Source organism: Lissotriton vulgaris, chromosome 7 (genome assembly GCF_964263255.1).
Source record: "Lissotriton vulgaris chromosome 7, aLisVul1.2, whole genome shotgun sequence".
Classification (NCBI taxonomy): domain Eukaryota; kingdom Metazoa; phylum Chordata; class Amphibia; order Caudata; family Salamandridae; genus Lissotriton; species Lissotriton vulgaris.
In genome coordinates this window covers 257,025,074-257,044,726 of record NC_141695.1, presented here as the reverse complement: position 1 = coordinate 257,044,726, position 19,653 = coordinate 257,025,074, and the positions used below count along the sequence as shown (strand labels likewise).

Sequence of the window (19,653 nt, the reverse complement as noted above, 5' to 3'; positions counted from 1 at the left end):
TATTTTTTCCGATTCGGTTAAATTGATATGAAGGTGGGACTCTTCTGAGTCCCACAAGCATTACAGAATCGGTATTTTACCATCAAATACTATTTGATGGTAAAATACCGATTCTGGTGTGCATGCACATGTGTGCATGCACACCTGTGCCATATGACAGGCAGACCTGCCCTTAGGGCAGGTATGCCTGCCACATGGCCCCCGAACCTTTTTTGGGGGTGCTAGAGGGTGTCAAAGTGACACCCCCTGCACCCTTGTCAGAATCGGTATTTACCGATTCGGTAAATACCGACCGGTAATGCCCCATTCATTCCTATGGGCTTCAAAGCCCATAGGAATGAATGTGGCATTACCGGTCGGTATTTACGGAATCAGTAAATACAGATATTTACCGATTCGGTAAAAGGAACATCTGGATGTTCCTACATATCCACCCCTCAGATTTACCGATTTTTAATTACCGAATCGGTAAAATTCGGTAATTAAAAATCGGTAAATCTCATTTACCTACATCTGGCCCCAAATTTTTATATCATGTAACTGGACGTGCAATCCCTTATGTGAACTCTCTCAAAATTATAATGAATACTATCAAAAGAGGTCGGGGAATCATCCCTTTAGGACTAGAACCCTCACTCACCCAAGGGTGACATGCTTCATCATATGAGTTCCTCCTACCAGTAGGAAATCCTAGTCCTACTGGAAGCTACAACTTCCTCACTGTGAGGAAGGAGCTCAGAGATGTTTTCATAGATGTTCAATCATGGGGCTAGGATGCTAAAATTGGTGTAGTGAGGGTGCAGAGCAACATAAAGGAAAAATAATAAGCAAGTGGTGAGTTCAAACTGCGTAGCAATATGCACAAGCTGTCTTTATTGAAATGCTCTCACTGGCAGGATTAAAAAGTAGTGCAAAGAGTAGTTTGGATATATAACTACTCTATAAACGGGTCGACATGTTTCAGCCTATTTGATCAGTGATCAGTGATCTGTATCAGTGGTTTTCTTCAAGAGCAGGAAGAATATTTACTAATGCTGCTGCTGATATCATGCAAAGTGAAAAAAATATATTAATAAAAGATACAACACCAGTAAACCTGCGTAGTGATGTCAGGTGTTTACTGGTACTATCCTCAATAGTAGGATAATATGCCTCACCTCAACCTGGGAGGCAGCTCAGGGAAGGAGGCCCCTTTCTGTCCATCTGTACCTCGTTGTGTTTCCAAGCTGCCACGGGACCTCCTGTGGCAGCTTCTTTTCACAAGATTTGTGCTTGATTCAGGAGTTCATTTAGGGGCTGAATGTTTTGGGAATTCAGTTGAGAAGACATCAGCATTTACCGTTTTGGTGGACTGTCTTTTTGAAAATTGTTCTTTCTTATATGCGAAAAAACGTGTTGCTACTACCTCACAAGTTAGAAATAGGAGAGTAAACATATTGTAGGAAACTACAGTGTTTTGCGCACGTTTGCTAGGTAATAATCCGAAAATAGGTGCCTCTGAGACCAGGTCTTGGTGTTTGGATACAATCTCCCTGACAACTTGCAGAAACAATATCCATGGGCTTGTTCTGGTAGAAAATATTGTGTATTCATCTCTCAAGGGAACCTAAAGATAAGGTGAGCTGCGAATCAAAATAAAGTGACAGCTGGGCAGTGTTTTTTGTTTCTCAGTGGGCAACCGTTATCTTCCATCATTCACTTAACATTTCATGATAAAACAGTGTTGACTACCATAAAACTATAACCTGAGTGGCAGGATGACTGAAGAGTCTGACTTCCGTTTCAGCTTCTTCCTATGGCTGTGATCATTCTCGCAAAAACAAGGGAGATACTGTTTTAAGGATCCATATCCATAAAAAAAAATAACAGGGGATTGTTTGGAATTGTCTACTGGACAGAGTTACATGTTCATGTGTCACCTTTAGGTGAAACTAGTTAATCCTAGAAACAATAGGATTTTGGAATCAGGAAGTACGAGGGCAAAAGGCCCAGATGACATCCCCAAAATGTGGGTACATCAAGATAATTCCTTGAAGAGCAATAGATGTATCGTTTGGGGAGTTCATAGAACTCAAATGTATTAAAAAGGGGTAAATTCAGGACAGGCTAATAATAATAGGGTAGAGAAGCTGTCCTGGGGTAGATAAAACTGTTTTATTCTTACAGATGGACAAGTTTATAATGCATTGCTGTCTTAAATTAGCCCATGGTGCTTGGGGTAAGGGCCAGACATTCCATATTTTTACATAAGTATTATTCTTATTTTCTTGGCGAAATCCAGCAGATAAATCCCTGTTATCATTTAAGTGCTGAGTGCCTTTCCAACCTTTGCTATGGGAGCAATAGCCAGTTGCTTTGCATAGGTTATGGCATCATTTTTGCAAAAACCTACATCTTGAGCTACTTTTTGAGCTCCTTAAAGTTGTGAAGTTTCCAAGGGTGCTGCAATCGCAGTGCACTGGTCACACTAAAATCAAGATATTGTATCTAATTTTGGATTCACTATAAAGATGAGGGAACTCTGCTTTTGCCCTCTTTAAGTGTAAGCTCATCCTGCAGTCGTTATAAAAGGACACCACAAATAAGAACATTTCATAATTGGAAGCACAACAGACATTTCTTTTCAATGTATAGAAAGTAATCTTTACTAAAGGGTGTTATTTATTCTCATAGACATTTTCAGTGCACTTCAGAAAGGATGGTTGCCTCGTCCCTCTGGATATGAGGCTGACTTGCAGGCCAACACACAGCAATAGTAGTTGCGCATCTCCAACTCTGTGTCTGGAGAAGACACTCCCATGATCTTCATAATCCTGGAAAGAGTAAAGGCAAAGTAAGTTCATCGTCATCTTAGTGATTACATAGGTCATTGGTTATGGGGAATGTGGATAGACGTTACACATAGGGCATGAACATGATATGTTCAGGGCAGTGATTTAGAACAATCCAAGGCTTACTTAGAGAGGTTGTGCGGGGTAGAGACTCAAACTTAGTAAAACGTTGGATATCCATTAAAAAATTGGCACCAAGTGAGTGATTTAATTAGAAAAGAAAATACTTCTCACACAAAGTAAAACTTTTAAAAAATTGTATCCATTTTTTTTTTGACGGTTTTGTATAGCGCGAACAAGACCCTTGCGGGTATCAGAGCGCTTCACAGGGTAAATACAGGTGAATGACATATACATATAAATAAAATGAATTATGCAAATACATTACTGGTAACTATTAGAGACTAGCACATATCTACAAGAGCGAATAGAAAGTTCAGGTACATTTGGACAAGAGAATGGCTTTCACTTCTTTTTTAAAGAAATCAGTGGTAGGATTGAGTCTCTTTTCTGGGGGCAAGGCGTTCCAAATCTTGGGGGCCATTCCTGAGAAGGTACGATTGTATGTTTTTTTCTTGGAGAAACATTGTGGTTTGAGTAGAAGGTTATCAGAACTCCTAATAGATCTGTTACCACCCGATACTAGTAGTTTCTCCGCGAGGTATCTCAGGGTTTTGTGGTGCAATGCCTTGTGCGTCATACAGGCGATTTTCAAATTGATTGTGTCTTCAAACGGTAATCAGTTGAGGGAACAAAGGTCCGGGAAATGTGGCAGTTTCTTTGGAAGCCTGTGATGAGTCTAGCAGCTGTATTGCTTGAGGCTCTTAGCGGAGCGGTCGTTGATCTGGAAAGGCCGCAGAGAGGGACACTCCCATAGTCCACTCTTGGAATTACTAAAGTTTAAACTGCCTGTTTAATGTCATTTGTGGGTAGGAAAAGTTTCATTTTTCCCAGGGTGTTCATCTGAAAATTAGCTCCTTTAGTTGCAGCACTGATGTGTTTCTGCATACTTAGCTTATTGTCCAGAGTTATTCCTAGAGATTTAGCGGAATCAATGATAAGAGGTTGACCGTCGAGTGCAGCTAGGTGCTTCATCCACTTGCGGATGATGGATGATTGGTTGGGTGGAGCGATTAAGAGGAATTCTGTTTTTAGTGTGTTTAGTTTTAAATGGTTCTTTGCCAGCCAGGATTGTGTCTTTTGGAGTGTTGAGTTAAGGGACTTGATGTCTTCAAGAGATTGGACCTTAATGTAGAGTTGTGTGTTGTCCACGTACAGGTGAAATTGGATTTCTGAGGAATTGAGAAGCTCAGTGAGTGGTTCCATAAACAGATTGAAGAGTGTTGGGAAGAGGGGAGATCCCTGGGGTACTCCCAAGGTGACTCGGTGAGGTTAAATAGAGATTGGTGGATCTTGAATCTTTGTGTTCTGTTTTGGAGGAAGGAAGTGAACCAGTTAAACACCATTTCAGATAAACCCATTCTATGTTTCAAGAAGTCTAGTAGGTTGTCGTGTTTGACTGTATCGAAGGCTGATGATAAAGCAAGTAGTATTAACAAACAGGCTATGCTTTGATCCAGTATTTGTAGTGCATCATCTATTATGTGTGTCCTGGCTCATTCAGTACTTTGCCCTGATCGAAAGCCAGATTGGAATTGGTCAAGCAGGTTGAAGTGGTCAATGTGGTTACTAAGCTGCATGTGGACACATATTTCGAGTAGTTTGGCCAGGGTCGAGATGTTGGATACTGAGTGATAGTTATTCACATCTGATGGGTCTGTTTACACTTTAGGATGGGGGACCAGCTTTGAGAATGTCTGGAATGGTTCATTGCAGAAGCGAGGTATTTATAAACCTGGTCCATAGGGGCACTAGCAGTGGAAAGAAGGTCTTTAAGTGGGTTGCTTGGAGAGGGTCAGTAAAATGATTGGAGGGATTCAAAGCCATGAGCATGTTTAAGATAGTTTCTTTGTAATATATGAGAACCAACAGATCTCAACACTGACCAGACACAATGGGCCACCCTGGGATTTATGATTGCCAAATGAAACATCCTGCAATTGTGGGAAGTCACCAAACCACCTACGTTGGAGAATTTGGAGAGAGATCTCAACTGGTGTATGTTTACTTAAAGACGATGTATGTCGCTAGGGGTTGCCGCAAAAAATGGGCGCGTGTTTGAGGCCCTTGGAATAAATATAGAGGAGACATCTGTACACCACCAGATTGTTCAGAACTATATGTACCTCTTACCCAGTGATGTTCACCTTTCAGTTTGAAACATGATTTTCTTCCTCCGTATGTCACTATAATTTTCAAGGTATGTGCCCTCTGTAATATTTATATCAACCGATGTTTGTTTCAATAAAAATAATTATTAAAAAAAAGATAGTTTCTACACTGTAGAAGTTGAAGGTGGTCCAGGAGGTGTTGTTCTTGAGGTCGAGCTTTGCAGAGCAGTTAAGCAAGGTCATTGGTGGGGTCAGCGAGGAGTTCATGTGTGGGTAGTTATTGGACAGTAGGTCATTAAGTAGGTCTGTCTTTAAGTTTTCAGTCTTTGTTGTGAAAAATGAGACAAGTTCCTCGCAATTGGGGAGTGTTTCCGGATAAGCTTGGGGGGAGTGGTAGACACCCTTAGCTTGAGCTTTGATTATTTCGAATAGTTTTTTGGGCGATTCTTAGCTTGGTCTGTTGTTTACATATGAAATCAGCTTTTGAACGTCTTATCTTTCTGTAATAGGAGTTTCTGGTGCTTCTTAGTAATTTGAGGTGGGCAGCGGATGGAGCGGCTCTCCATTGTCTTTCAAAAGCTCGCAGTGATCTTCTGTCTTCATTTATCCTACCATCATATCAGGGGTTTGAATCTTTTGTGGAGACAATTTTCAATTGTAGAGGTGCTATGTTGTCAAGTACCCTGTTCATAGAGAGGAAGTAGTGAATGGTCATAACCTGCACATCCTTTAGTCCATCTGGTGGGGGCACGCGGATGTGACTAGCGGTTGCAAGTGCAGCAGGATTGAGGTTTTCTAGGTTCCTCTTCCACATTTTCGTTCTCATGGGTTGGACAGAGAGTAGTTTAACTACTTCCTTGACATGGAAAGTGATTATGTGATGGTCAGACCAGTCGCAAGGGAGAATCGATTCCAAATGAGTAGAGTCTGCTTTGGAAATTACTAGATCAAGGGTTAAGCCTTTATCATGGGTGGGACTGTCACAGATTTGGGACAAGTTGAGGTTGGACAGGAAAGCTTTGAGGCTATTGACCTCTGGGACTTTAAGATCATTCCAGTGGAGGTTGAAGTCCCCCAAGACGATTTGAGTGTTCCATTGACCTACATTTATGGCTAGAATGTCCATTATTTGTTCGATGAAGGTAAGGTTGTTACCAGGAGGATTGTAGAATGAATGAAGTGAGCATATTGGTTTGTTATTGCTTGTGATGTTTAAGCAAAGGTATGAACAGGAAGAGAATACCAGGGAGTTGGTGGGGTTCACAGAGAGGTTGTTCCTATGAATGCAGGCAATGCCACTCCCTAGCCTATCAACTCCATCTAGTTTTGTGATGTAATAGTTTGGGGAACTAAAATGTCTAAGATGGGTGTGGATGATTCGTTTAGCCAAGTTTCAGTTAAAATGATAAAGTCGGGTTCATTGGTTATAATGAGGTCAGCTATATCAGCGGCATGACGTGCTGCTGATCTACAGTTTAGTAGGATACATTTTAGCTGGGTCATGGTCAGAGTGGTGTTCTGGTCGTAGGAGATGAGAACTCTCTTGAGGTTATTTTCAACAATACCTCTGGGAGTGCGCTTGTAATTCTAGATGCATTGGAATGGATGGGTTGGATTAAGGACAGTTTCTGTGTGCCATCCGTTTGTGCAGGTTTAGAGGGTGGGGAGGTAGGTTCGTAGGAATGAAGTAGGGAAGTAAGCTCATTCGGTGATACATTTTTTTTCCTGATTGGACGTGATGAGGCATTGGGGTAAGGCACTGTTTTACTTTTGGGGATTTGAGGCGGGGGCTAGTGCCTGGAAGATGAATGGGTTTCGCTTGTGGCTTGGGTTGTTGCCGGATAAGGTTATGAAGAGTTTGGATGTCCTCTTTTATTTGTTGTAAGGATAATAGTATCTCATCGAGTCTAGGGTCAGGTGTAGGAGTTATCATATTGATAGCCTGGGCTGTGGTTAAGTGAGGAGGGGTTATTACTTGTGTGCTATTCCGGGGCGTGACGTGAACTGGTTCGACGGATGGCGGTTTTATAGTGTGGAGGTCCGTGGGGAAGGGAGGAGTGGAGAGGGGACATTAGGAGATATTGATGTATGTTTTAGGAAGAACTGATTTGTTGTGTGGCATTCTTATAGATTGGTGGTTACTGGAAAGAGGAGAGTAAAGAGGGTACATGAGGGGGTATTGGTGTGAACTCGAGGAGGAGGAGGGACAGTGCGATTCGTAGTGCAGGGAGAGGGTGGGACTGCAGACTGATCGGGAGTAAGTGTGTAAGGAGCGATTGAAGCACAATCCGCAATGGCGTTACTGGGGGTGGCGCGGGAGGTTGGGAGGGGTGTGAAAACTAAAGGGTGGGCAAAGGAATGGTTGTAGAGATGGGGAGTGGTGTTGGAGGATGAGGGGGGTGTGGGAAGGCTGGGGGCGAGGTGGTGCGAGTTGGAGGCGAGGTGGGTGTTGGACTTGGCTCTTTTTGCAGGGTCATCCCTGAACTTTTTTATTTCCTCTTGTATTTTGTCTGAACTGTTTTTGTTGGTTTTATGACCCTGGGCACTTTACCACTGCTGATAAGTGCTAAAGTGCATATGCTCTCCCTATTGTAAATTGATGTATGAATTAGTGATTCCATGATTGGCTGGTTTGGTTTACTTGTCAGACCCTAGTATAGTGCACTGAGTGTGCCCAGGACTTGTAAACCAAATGCTGCTGGTGGGCTTGCAGCACTGGTTGTACCACCCACAGAAGCAGCATGTAAAAATGTGTCTCAGATCTGCCATCACAGAGCCTGTGTGCATTCTGGTCTTATCATGCTAACTGGGCAAGTGCACCCACTTGCCAGTCCCTAAACTTTCCCTTTTCTTCATATCAGACACCCCAATATTAGGTCGAAGGGCAGGGTTCATTGTAAGTATAAGGTAGGACAAGCCCCGTTGTGTGTGGCATGTCCGAATAGTGAATTACAGTTTTTTACTATTGCAAGGCTAACTATTCCCCATAGGCCAGAATGGGCAGTTTGATTATTACATCTTATGATCCTAACTGACTCAGGGAACTAGGTAGAAATTCGAGTTCAGTATGCCTGAACTCAGAATGATAAAATGCATCTTTTAGTGAAGTTGGTTTTAACATTCTGTGTTTGAAAATACCACTTTTAGAAAGTAGGCATTTTCTTGTCTAACTATCGAAGCCTGATTCTGCTAGGTTGTGTATTCCTTGCCTGGAGTTTGATTGACAGGGGCTGGGGGAATCCAGGAGACAGGGTGAGTCAGCCCAGTGGTGAATAGAGAAATCTGCATCTAGATGGGAGGGAGGAGTTGCACCTGGGACCTGAATAGGGCTCTTGTGCCTTCCCTCCACAATGCTGGCTCCACCTCCTGTGGTGCATCTGATGTCTCTGCCCTGCACTTTGAAAGGAAAGAAGGAGTCATGTCAACAGAGTGCTCCAGAACTGACCTGAACTGGTTTGGACTAGGCAAAGGCCTCTCTGCCCTCAGAGAACAAAGAGAAACTGTGTATAAAAGAGGGGACCCAAACCCCAGAGAATGTTTGGACAACAAGAAGAAACCCTTGCTGAGGAGAGAAACCAGAAGAAACTGAGGAGAGACTATTCCTAAGCTGATGTGCTGCTTGGGAGATTGGCCTGCCGTGGTTGCCTGACTGCCAAAGAAAGGAGATAGGAACTTTGTGTGCTTTATTCAATTTGTGAAAGATCTCCAAGGGCTTGGGGGAAAAGCTTGCCTCCTGCTGAAGTCTCAGGGACAACAGACGACAACCATCAGCTCCCCAAGAGTTCTTTGGAATTGCCTGCAACTGTTTTGGGTCTTCTGAGGGACTGCGTTTTGCCATTGCAGCCACTGCCGTCGCATCGAAGATGTCACTGCTGTAGCTGTTGCATTGCACCGCATCACAAGAAACATCTTGCAACATTGAAGAAGAGTGTCGGAGTCGCTGCCGTCGCATCCCTGAACAAGGGTTTTGCAGCTGTCGCATTGCGCCCCAGAAGGGCCTCGCATCCACGGAGAAGCGTGCCACCGTGGGAGCCGCTGTCATCACCTCACTGAACAAAGGTGTTACCGCTACAGCTGTCGCATCGAGCGGAAGCGCCTTGCATCAGGGAATAAGAGTGTTGCCGCTAAAGACGCTGTTGTCGCATCACTGAACAAGGGTGTTGCCACTGCAGCTGTCGCATCGAGTCGAGACATCTCGCAAAATTGGAGAAGCATGCCACATCAAGAAGAAGACGCCATCTTCGTTTCATCGCACCGGATCTTCATCGAATCACGGCGTTGCTAGCCGCAATGCCACGGAAGCGCAGAGAAAAAACGACTCATCACCGTTCCTGCGAGCCGGGAACCGACGCATCACCTTCCCTGCAATACTTTCGTTGTATAGCGTTATGCATCCAAAGGTACATTGACTCAAAGTGTCGCATTTAAAGATCTGAAGAGAACTCAGCTTGTTCTACCTTTTTAAGTACAGTATTGTGGATTTTTGTCTTTTGTGGTCGTGTTAAATCTATAGAAAGAATACTTATTTTTAACAACTGTGTGGTGTCCATCTGTAGTGTTGTCACTGGGTTACTGTATGTGTTCACACATGCTTTACACACTGCCTCTGAGATAAGCCTGTCTGCTCGTGCCGAGCTACCAAGGGGGTTAGCAGGGGGTATTTTAAGAGTTTACCCCCTTACCCTGACTAGACCCAAGCGTCCCTATTTGTCACAGGTACCTACCTATGCCAACTAGAGACCCCCAAATCTAACAGTTGGAATAGTGGAAATTGTGGAGGTGCTGGGGGAGGGGTAGGGATTAGGGAGATGTATGTCATTTGATGGGGTGTCAGTTCGGCTAGGGTGGAAATGTATGAACTGTGGGGTACCGAGGGGACCTGTCTGGATGGGGAGTCAGGTAGGGAATCAGTCAGAGGGTTAGGCGAATGGTTTGTAGGGGAGGTGGGATGGGATCTTGCTTGACATCTTCGCTTTCATGGTCGGAAAGATGCTGTCAAGTATATTCAGGTTGTGGTCTGATACCTGCATGAGGATGATCCGAATCTGATAAATGGTAATTGTAGCCGTTGCTTTGTAGAACGGGGAGGGAATGATAGCTAATTTAAGACTGTGTGCAGTTTCCTTAGTGGATGCAATTGAGAATAGGATAAGACAGGCTTTCCGCCATTGTGCTCTCCTTTTGGTGTAGAAGATAATGTAATTCGTTATGTGTCCTGTGTTGTTTGAGAAATAGAGGTCAGAGATTGGGGTCTGTGGTTGTAATTTTAGTAGACGGTGTTTGCAGCCTTTGGCTGCCTTTTTTGAGAGGCTAAAGGGGTATTTAATGGAATAGGTGTGTAGGCCCATGGACTCCATAGTCTAGGTATGGAATGTTAGGCAAATAGGGGGAAGAGGTGAGGGGGTCAGATTGTGAAGGAGGTAATGTGGGAGGAGATATATTTGGAGAGTATGAAGAATAATAGGTTTCCCTGTGTATTCCAGGTGATGGCTTCTTGGTATAGGTCCTCTCAACATTACTTATAGTAGGTCTCCTTGTGGTATGTAGTCCTTGCTATTTATAGGGGTGGGATTAACTTGGCTTACTATCTCTCATTCTAGGTAATGCATTGCGATCCTTTGTCATAAATCTTAGCAGTTGCTATTATTTATAAGAAATAATATCAATCACTTTGAGGGTTAGTATGTCTGGGGGTGGGATCAATGGGCACGCTTTGGACTAATTGCGTATTGTATCAGTTGTTCCATAATAACTTATGTTTAAAGCCTTTGGCTTCTATTTTGAAAGGTTGGGGGTATTTAATGGAATAGGTATGTAAACCCATGAGCTCCATCGTAGAGATGAAACTATTTAGGAGGGGCTAAACAAGGTCAGAGAGTACGTGAGGTAATGGGCCTTGTGAAGTGTGAAGAGAATTAAGGGTAGAATTGGGATAACTCTCACCTGTGAGTTCATTGGCTGAGGAATCAAGGAAGAGGTCTGTTTTGAGTGAGTCAGTCCAAGATGGCCGCCTATTTACTACAAGTGTTGGTTCCTTGGAGGAGGTCCTCTCTCCCTTTCTATTAGTAGAATCTCCAGGGGTATAGTCTTATTTCCCTTTTTCAGTGTTGATGGTGGACCTTTAAAAGAGATTTTAGGATGTAGTCCTATGTTAACTTCTAGCTGAGAGTGTGTCCTGCTAAGACCTTTCATTTTAGTTAAAAAACTAGTGCTGCCATTTTTTTTAATATGTAAAGTCAACTACTTGTTTGAGAAACAGAGCAAAACAAAATGGACTCACCTTAATGTGTGAACCGGATCACAGTAAACAGACCAGTGCACCCAGGTTGCATACCCTGGTGGGCTTCTTTTAGCGTGCGTGTAAAAGAGGGGCCCTTAAGGAGCTAGTATGTGCAACAGGATATAGTGAAAGTTGTTTGATGTTCAGTCTGCATGCTCAGAATTTTTTTGTGAGGGGCTCCGGTACTGCAGCTTAAATAATAAAGATTTCTAAGTTCTATCTGCCCGTATCTATATAGTTGGCATGCAGAGGAGGGTATTCAGCCTCAGAACGTATCTTTATTAAAGTTAATTGTTGCCTTGAAGCCGCTATCATGTAGGCCGTGGGACGCGCTTCGTGAGAATGGATCCCATAAGCGTCTCTAACCGCGTTTGCATCAGGGCGCTCCTCCCTGATCAGATGCTGATGGTTCCACGAGCCTCCACGGCGATCTGAGAGAATGTCCCCAGTGCCCTGGATCTTCCGATGAAGCGAGGGGAAATCCGGTCCACAGGATAGAGCCTCAGAACGTATCTTTATTAAAGTTAATTGTTGCCCTGAAGCCTCTATCATGTTAGCGGGGGGACACGCTGATCCTTCATGAGAATGGATCCCATAAGCGTCTCTATCCGCGTTTGCGCCAGGGCGCGCCTCCCTGATCAGATGCTAAAACCATCCACGGCGATCTGAAAGAATGTCCCCGCTGTCCTGGATCTTTCGATGAAGCAAACACAGGATAGAGCTCGACTGATATTGCTGGCTTGTCCCTGCTCGCCAACCTTCGCTCGCAGACGCCATAACAGAGTGATGACCAGCTGGCACAGAAAAAATTGAGTTCACGGTCTGGGCCCTGTTGCAAAAGCCCCATACAGCCTGGGGCTCTCCGCAATCATCCCTGGCCTTCGAGCGTACGAGGGCAGATCAGGCGTCACTGCTTCAGACTGCTGGACTCTCTCCCGATCTCGGTCTCTGGGACAGGGGATTGAGGCAGGCAAAGTTCAACAGACCCAGTGGTGTGAATGGCCAGGTTCGCGACCAGGGTCCCAATACCAGCGTTCACCTCAATCCGGGTCACTCAGCAGACAATGATCATGGTAACAATCACAGTGAACTGGGAGACAGCCTGGGCTTGTCCAGTAGGACATGTATTGAATGGTTGCACAATGTAAGTGAGTATTTTTCTTTACCTGGAGGAACTGATAGATAATGTTCACGTCCAACTCCATTGGGTCATGTTTGAAAAAATAAAAATAAAAAAGCAGGCCCTGGGGCATCGGGATCCGGGAGCCCAATTTGGCCAGGGAAGGGGAGCCACGCAGCTCCCCATTTTTATCTGTACATGGCCATGCCCCGGAAGATGAGGTCTCGGGGCTAAAATCGGTCAGGAGGGTAGCCCGGCGGCCACCCTTCTTGTATAAAAAAAAATGTTTAATAAAAGAAAAAACAAGGCCCGGGGAATGAGGTCCCTGGGGCTGTAATCAGCGGGGGAGGTCGACCACATGGCCCCCTCTCATTTTAAAAATATTTGGCCCCGGTTGATGGGGTCCCCGGGACTGACATCATTCCAGGGAAGGGGGCACACAGCTCCCATTCCTTTATAATTTAGAAAAAAAGAAAAAGGACACTGGACACTGGATGGCCCCCCTTTCTCCACCACTCTGCACATGCTCCTCTGGGTGGATTGCTAGTGGAGGGATGAAGTCCGCGTGACTGTGAAAGGTCCTTGGGGGGACAGAACACCTCATCAGTAACTTCCTCACAGTGGGATAGCTAGGAGGTATTTGGTGGCCACCCCCCCTTTTTCCAAAACTCTGCAATTGTGCCTCCTGGCTAGCTGCTGATGGGGGGGATGAAGTCCCCTTGGCTGCTGAGGGTCCTTGGGGGCCAACAAGCCCTCCTGTTACCTTGGTAGGTTGAGACTGACAGAAGGATTTAAACAATGAGTCACAGATATAGGGGCATATGTAGGTAGGCGTTTGCAATTCGCAAACGCCCCTTTGGTATGTAGGTGGCACTTAGCAAAATAAGGGATCGCAAAAATTGCGATTCCTTATTTTGCTTATAGCATTTAAGGAATCGCAATTTTGCGATTCCTTAAATGCTATGTAGGGGTGCCTTAAAAATTGCGATTTTGGCTGAAGGAATCGCAAAATACCACCTACTCCAAGTAGATGGTATTTTGCGATTTCCTTTAAAAATGCATTTTTTTAAAATTCAAAGTGCCATGTGGCGCACAGACATCATGTCTGTGCACCACATGTACTCACAGGCACATTCCAGGGGTGCAACAGGTGTCCTTCGGACACCCTGGCACCCTTGGAATTGCGATTCTCAAATTGCGATTTTCTCACAGAAAATCGCAATTTGAGAAGGCATCCCCTTTCTTTCCTATGGGTCTTTTGGCCCATAGGAATGAATGGGACACTCATTCCTTAATTGCGATTCGCAATTTGCAAATCGCAAATAAGGAATGTTAGAGATTCGCAAAAAAATTGTGAATTATTACCTACATTCCATTTTGCTATTGTCAAATAGCGATTTCTTAAAAATCGCTATTTGAGAATTGCAAAATGGAAATTACCTTCATATGCCCTATAGTCACAACTGTTATGTATCTAAAAGCAATGGATGTACTTTCACAGCCAACCAGGCACTACTCAGGCACTCATCAATCACCCAGCCACTACTCAGGCAGTCATTTAATCACTCATGCATTATCTACACACTTATTCAATTACCAAGGCACTACACATGCATGCTTCCGGTCTCATGCACGCACTAATAACCCATGTTAAACTACTCACTTACGTCTACACTCCGTAAGAATGACCACACGCGTCGAGTACCGCGTTAACATGCGTAAGTGACTGTACATCACCTTTCTTTTTCAATTTAGAAAGTTTCCTTTATATTCAAAGCTTTCACTATCATAATTAACTAGAAGTGTGACCAATGGGTCATTGGTTACATCCCCAATAGGCACTCTGTGTTGGTTCCTCTTTGAATAAGGACTCCAATTCAATTTCTTTGTCAATGTTTTTATTACTTGAACTTCTTTCCTCTTATGATTATGTTCATCATGATTGTCCTTCAAGCATTTTTGTGAAAAACATTTTTCTTTTTTAAACACATTTCCTTTTTCGAAACAGATATATATCTATGAGCTCCAATGCATTTCGGGCACTTTCTGCCCTTCCTCAGGGAGCAGTGGCTGTTAAAGATACAAATGTGATCATAATCACAACCCTTATTCTGTACACGTGCATCACTGTTATCAATTATTTGGGTTCACACCATGCGGGGATCTTAATAATGTGCCACTGTGTAAGTACGGGATAAATGTGTCGCTTTACACCCATGTTGTAATAAAATTAATGAAAAAACGCACTTACATGTGAGTCGAGAACAGTCTAGACTCCCGAATCTGCATGTAAAAAGTTATGCGAGTCAACATGGGGTTTAACATCGTAACATCGTAAACGTAAAATGCTGTACAGTGTTCAGTTCTTGTTACTGACCTTGACCTTTAATAGCGCTTCATTCGAAAAGGTATTCTCCGCTTAGCTCGACGGATCACGCCGTCTCCCGGTGCTTGCGCTGTAATGTGACTGGTGTTTGCAAAGTTACTTCCGTGTCACTCTGACGCGGGAATAGATAGTGAAAGCATACTATGCTACGAGGGTTGAAAGGAAAGACTGCGTGTGAATTAGGAAGACGCTAAATAGAACGAAATGCGTGGAAACACTATGTTAGGAATATATTATTAGAAATATATTATTAGAAAAAGTGTAATATTAGAAAAAGGGGGGGGGGTTCCCGAAATAAACAAAAATAAACAAAAATGAAGGAACGTTAAAACTGTCAGTGGGCTCTCTCCCGTGTCGAGATGGTTGTACCCTGGAGCATGTGTACAAAGTTTATATGTGATCCTTAATAACATATTAACATATTGTGTTGAGTTCACACAATCGTGCACTGTTTTGACCATGTTGTGGGCAATGATGCCCACTTCAAGGTGTGAATCATTTATGACGTGTTGTGTTTACATTTACATGACATTTTAAATTACTCATATTTACAAATAGCAAGACAGTTCAATCCGTTCGTTGAGTCCATTCGGTTTCAAGGATCCCAACTTATGGATCCAGTGGTTTTCTCTTCGCAATAAGAATTGATTATTGTCTCTTCCTTCTTTCTTTTCTATGGTTTCCAACACCAGAAATTTTAATTGAGAGATGTTGTGATGGGCTTCCATGAAATGGAATGCGACCGCAGATTTGCTGTTCTTTGTGCGAATGTTTGATTTGTGCTCTACTAAGCGTGTCTTTAGTTTTCTTTCTGTTTTGCCAATGTACACCTTTCCGCAAGGACATTTTAACAGATAAATAACGTTAGAGGTGTCACAGGTTGCTGTGACCCTTAGTTTGATGTTGTGTCCCCTCATGGGGTGCGTTATCACGTTGCCTGTGATGACATTGTTGCAATTGCTGCAATTGTAACACGGCTGTGTTCCTCTATGTGGTGTTGAATCAGGTTTTTTTTGCTTGAGTATTTCTCCCAAATTCTTACCCCTAGTGTAGGCGAACAATGGGGATGATGTGAAGATGTTATTGAAGTCGGGTTCCAAATTTAACATTGGTCAATGTTTGACAATTGTTTTTTTAAACTGGCTACTAGAGGTGGAGAATTTAGAGACTGCTACAATCCTATGTTTGTCTGCTCTGACTTTCGGAGTGAGTAACTCTTCTCTTGTTTTTGTTAGTATGTTTTTTTCAGCATTTTTGATTGTGAGCTCAGGGTACCCTCTCTCCTTAAAGCGTTCCCCCATTTCTTTTATTCTTAATGTCGCTTTCTGAGGATCCGAGGTGATTCGTTTTACTCTAGCCATTTGAGATAACGGAAGATGGTCTTTCAATGATGTTTGGTGAAAACTTGAATGATGTAACATGTTGTTACGATCTGTTGGTTTTCGGTAGATGTCTGTCACAAATCCATCCGGAGTAAGTTGAACTTCTACATCTAGGAACGTCACTCTCTGTTTGGAGGTCTCCCATGTCAATTGGATGCGTTCGTCGTGCGTGTTTAGCACTGATAATGCCTCTTGTAATTGTTGTTCGGAACCCTTCCATATGATAAAAATATCATCTATGAAGCGTGTCAGCATCTTGGTGTTTTCTTTCCATAGTTCATTTGAAAATATGTGTTGTTGTTCGTATTGTCCCATAAAAATATTAGCATATGCCGGTGTGGCACAATTGCCCATTGAAGTGCCAGCCAGTTGTTGGAACCATCTGTCGCCATATCTGAAGTAACTTCTGTACAGTGTAAATAACATAAGTTCCATAAGGAAAGTTTGTAAGGACTGATTCAAATCTGAATGGACCAATGCTTGTTCAATCACCTCTATACCTGAGGCATGCGGAATAGAGGTGTATAATGCCTTTACATCAGCTGTGCACAGGACTAATTCTTGATTTTCATCTTTGGTTATGGTTTGAAGTTTGTTTAAAAAATCTGTTGTATCCTTAATGTGAGTCGGTAGTTTTTTGACCATGGGTTGTAAGTATTTGTCAAGAAACTGACCTATTGGTTCGTGTATGCTGTCACAGGTTGACACTATTGGTCTCATTGGTGGGTCCATAAGGTTTTTGTGAATTTTTGGGATCATATGTAGACATGGGCTTTTGGGGTTTTGTTTGGTCAGAACATTTTTTGTTCTTTCATTGATTATGCCATCATCTGCTGCTTTCTCAATGATGAATTTTAATTCTTGCAAGAATTCACTGGTGGGGTTATCCTCCAATACCATGTAGGTGTCATTGTCTGATAGATGTTCCATTATTTTCCTTTCATACATTGATGTATTCATGATGACTAATGCGCCACCCTTGTCTGCTTTAACACACGTGATCTTTTCATTATTGGCCTATTTCCTTAGAGTATCACTGTCTTTTCGTGTTATGTTTTTTTTGTTCTTTTTGTTGGGTCTTATTTTATTCAGATCTTGTTTAACCATTTTTTCGAATAGGTCTAAAGTCTTGTGGCTGATTGGTGCCTGGAATGTGCTAGGTGGTCTTAGTCCTCTCAATTGGTCAGACTCATCCTCTGTTTTTTCTGGTAGAATATTGTCAAAAAAATGTCTGAGTCTCATTTTCCTCATTAGTTTGAAGAAGCTTACTTCAAGTTCCAGTTTGTCAGTGTCGGTTGTAGGAACGAACGATGTTCCTTTTTGTAATAAGTTTTTTTCTTGTTGGGTTAAGTTGTGGTCTGATATATTAATTACTAGTTGTTCTTGGCCTCTGTCTTCTTCTTTTCCTTGTCCTTTTTGGGTGCTGTCATGCTCCTGGTGTTTGGATGTTCTTTTTCCTTTGTTTTTTCCCCTCCTGGGTCTTTGGTTTGTGGTAGGCCTTCCTCTAAAAAAGCACTGGTCGTTGCTGTTGTAGTTTGTCTTTCTTCAGTTCTAGATGTTGCTCGGGATGTGCTTGCTTGCTGGGGTCTTCCTTGTTGGGGTCTATTAGAACTGTCACTTCCTGACGATGATGTGTCTGTGAATTGTGTATGTGGCCTGTTCCTTCTTCTTTGGGCGTACACTTCTGCCCACGTGTACACCTCCCCAAGTTTATAATCCAAGGTGTCCCTTTTGAACTTTCTGATTTTTTGTTCGTTTATTTCTCTGAAATGTTTTGCTATTTGATCATTGATCTCTTCCAGTGTTTTAGACCATTCCTCTGTTGTCATCATGCTGGTTAATTCAGTTGATACCTTAGCTATTTCTTTCGTTAGTTCTTCCAAGATCCCAGATAGTTCCTCAATGATTAATAGAATTAGGTCCAGGGAGCATTTGTTTAAGATCGCATAACATCTATCCTGAAAGTTTTTGGAGTTCTTGCATAGTGATGGTTTTAAAGCTATGCAGAGGCCGCGTGGAATTCGTTGCGATCGGTGGTACCGTATTAGTGTGCTGGCGTGCAGTTTTTGATTCACCTCCCTTTTTGATAAGTAGATTAGTTGTTTTAATTGTTGTTCCTTGGTCTTATTGGTGGTTGATTGTGTGAATTCCTCCCGTATTAGAGCGTATATTTTGGATGCTTCGTCCTCCTTAAAGGCAAAAGTACTTGCTCTTGCATCTGTGCTTTTTTCTATTTCCTCATAAGACATGTTATATTTTGTGGATTGGGTGGTGTGCTATTGGTTACCTGTGGCGGAATGGTAGTATATAACTTCAAAATTGTGGGGTCAATGCACAGCCTTGAATTTTATGATTTTTATTCAGATTAATCAGGTTAAGGTGCTGCTGTCGGGTAACGCTTTCCGTCCCTGGCGTCCTTTATGTGATAACTAGAAGTGTGACCAATGGGTCATTGGTTACATCCCCAACAGGCACTCTGTGTTGGTTACTTTTTGAATAAGGACTCCAATTCAATTTCTTTGTCAATGTTTTTATTATTTGAACTTCTTTCCTCTTATGATAATGTTCATCATGATTGTCCTTCAAGCATTTTTGTGAAAAACATCACTGTTATCAATTAAATGTGTCGCTTTACACCCGTGTTGTAATAAAATTAATGAAAAAACGCACTTACATGTGAGTCGAGAACAGTCTAGACTCCCGAATCTGCATGTAAAAAGTTATGCGAGTCCACATGGGGTTTAACATCGTAACATCGTAAACGTAAAATGGCGTACAGTGTTCAGTTCTTGTTACTGACCTTGACCTTTAATAGCGCTTCATTCGAAAAGGTATTCTCCGCTGGTATTCTCACATGTAAGTGCGTTTTTTCATTAATTTTATTACAACACAAGTGTAAAGCGACACATTTATTCCGTACTTACACAGTGGCACATTATTAAGATCCCCGCATGGTGTGAACCCAAATAATTGATAACAGTGATGCACGTGTACAGAATAAGGGTTGTGATTATGATTACATTTGTATCTTTTAACAGCCACTGCTCCCTGAGGAAGGGCAGAAAGTGCCTGAAATGCATTGGAGCTCATAGATATATATCTGTTTCGAAAAAGGAAATGTGTTTAAAAAAGAAAAATGTTTTTCACAAAAATGCTTAAAGGACAATCATGATGAACATAATCATAAGAGGAAAGAAGTTCAAGTAATAAAAACATTGACAAAGAAATTGAATTGGAGTCCTTATTCAAAGAGGAACCAACACAGAGTGCCTGTTGGGGATGTAACCAATGACCCATTGGTCACACTTCTAGTTATCACATAAAGGACGCCAGGGACGGAAAGCGTCACCCGACAGCAGCACCTTAACCTGATTAATCTGAATAAAAATCATAAAATTCAAGGCTGTGCATTGACCCCACAAT

The 19,653-nt window shown here is 42.7% G+C and overlaps 1 protein-coding gene across 1 annotated transcript in view; it reads right to left on the bottom strand.

Moving 5' to 3' along the window:
* Positions 1-2,624: 2,624 nt before the first annotated feature.
* The window catches only part of LOC147701324 (putative methyltransferase DDB_G0268948), a 349,449-nt gene continuing 332,420 nt past the window's right edge, over positions 2,625-19,653 (bottom strand). The window contains exon 6 of the mRNA XM_086930041.1: positions 2,625-2,813. Coding sequence (XP_086786167.1) covers positions 2,690-2,813 — 124 coding nt within the window. The 3' untranslated portion in view covers positions 2,625-2,689. The remainder of the gene's footprint in view (positions 2,814-19,653) is intronic.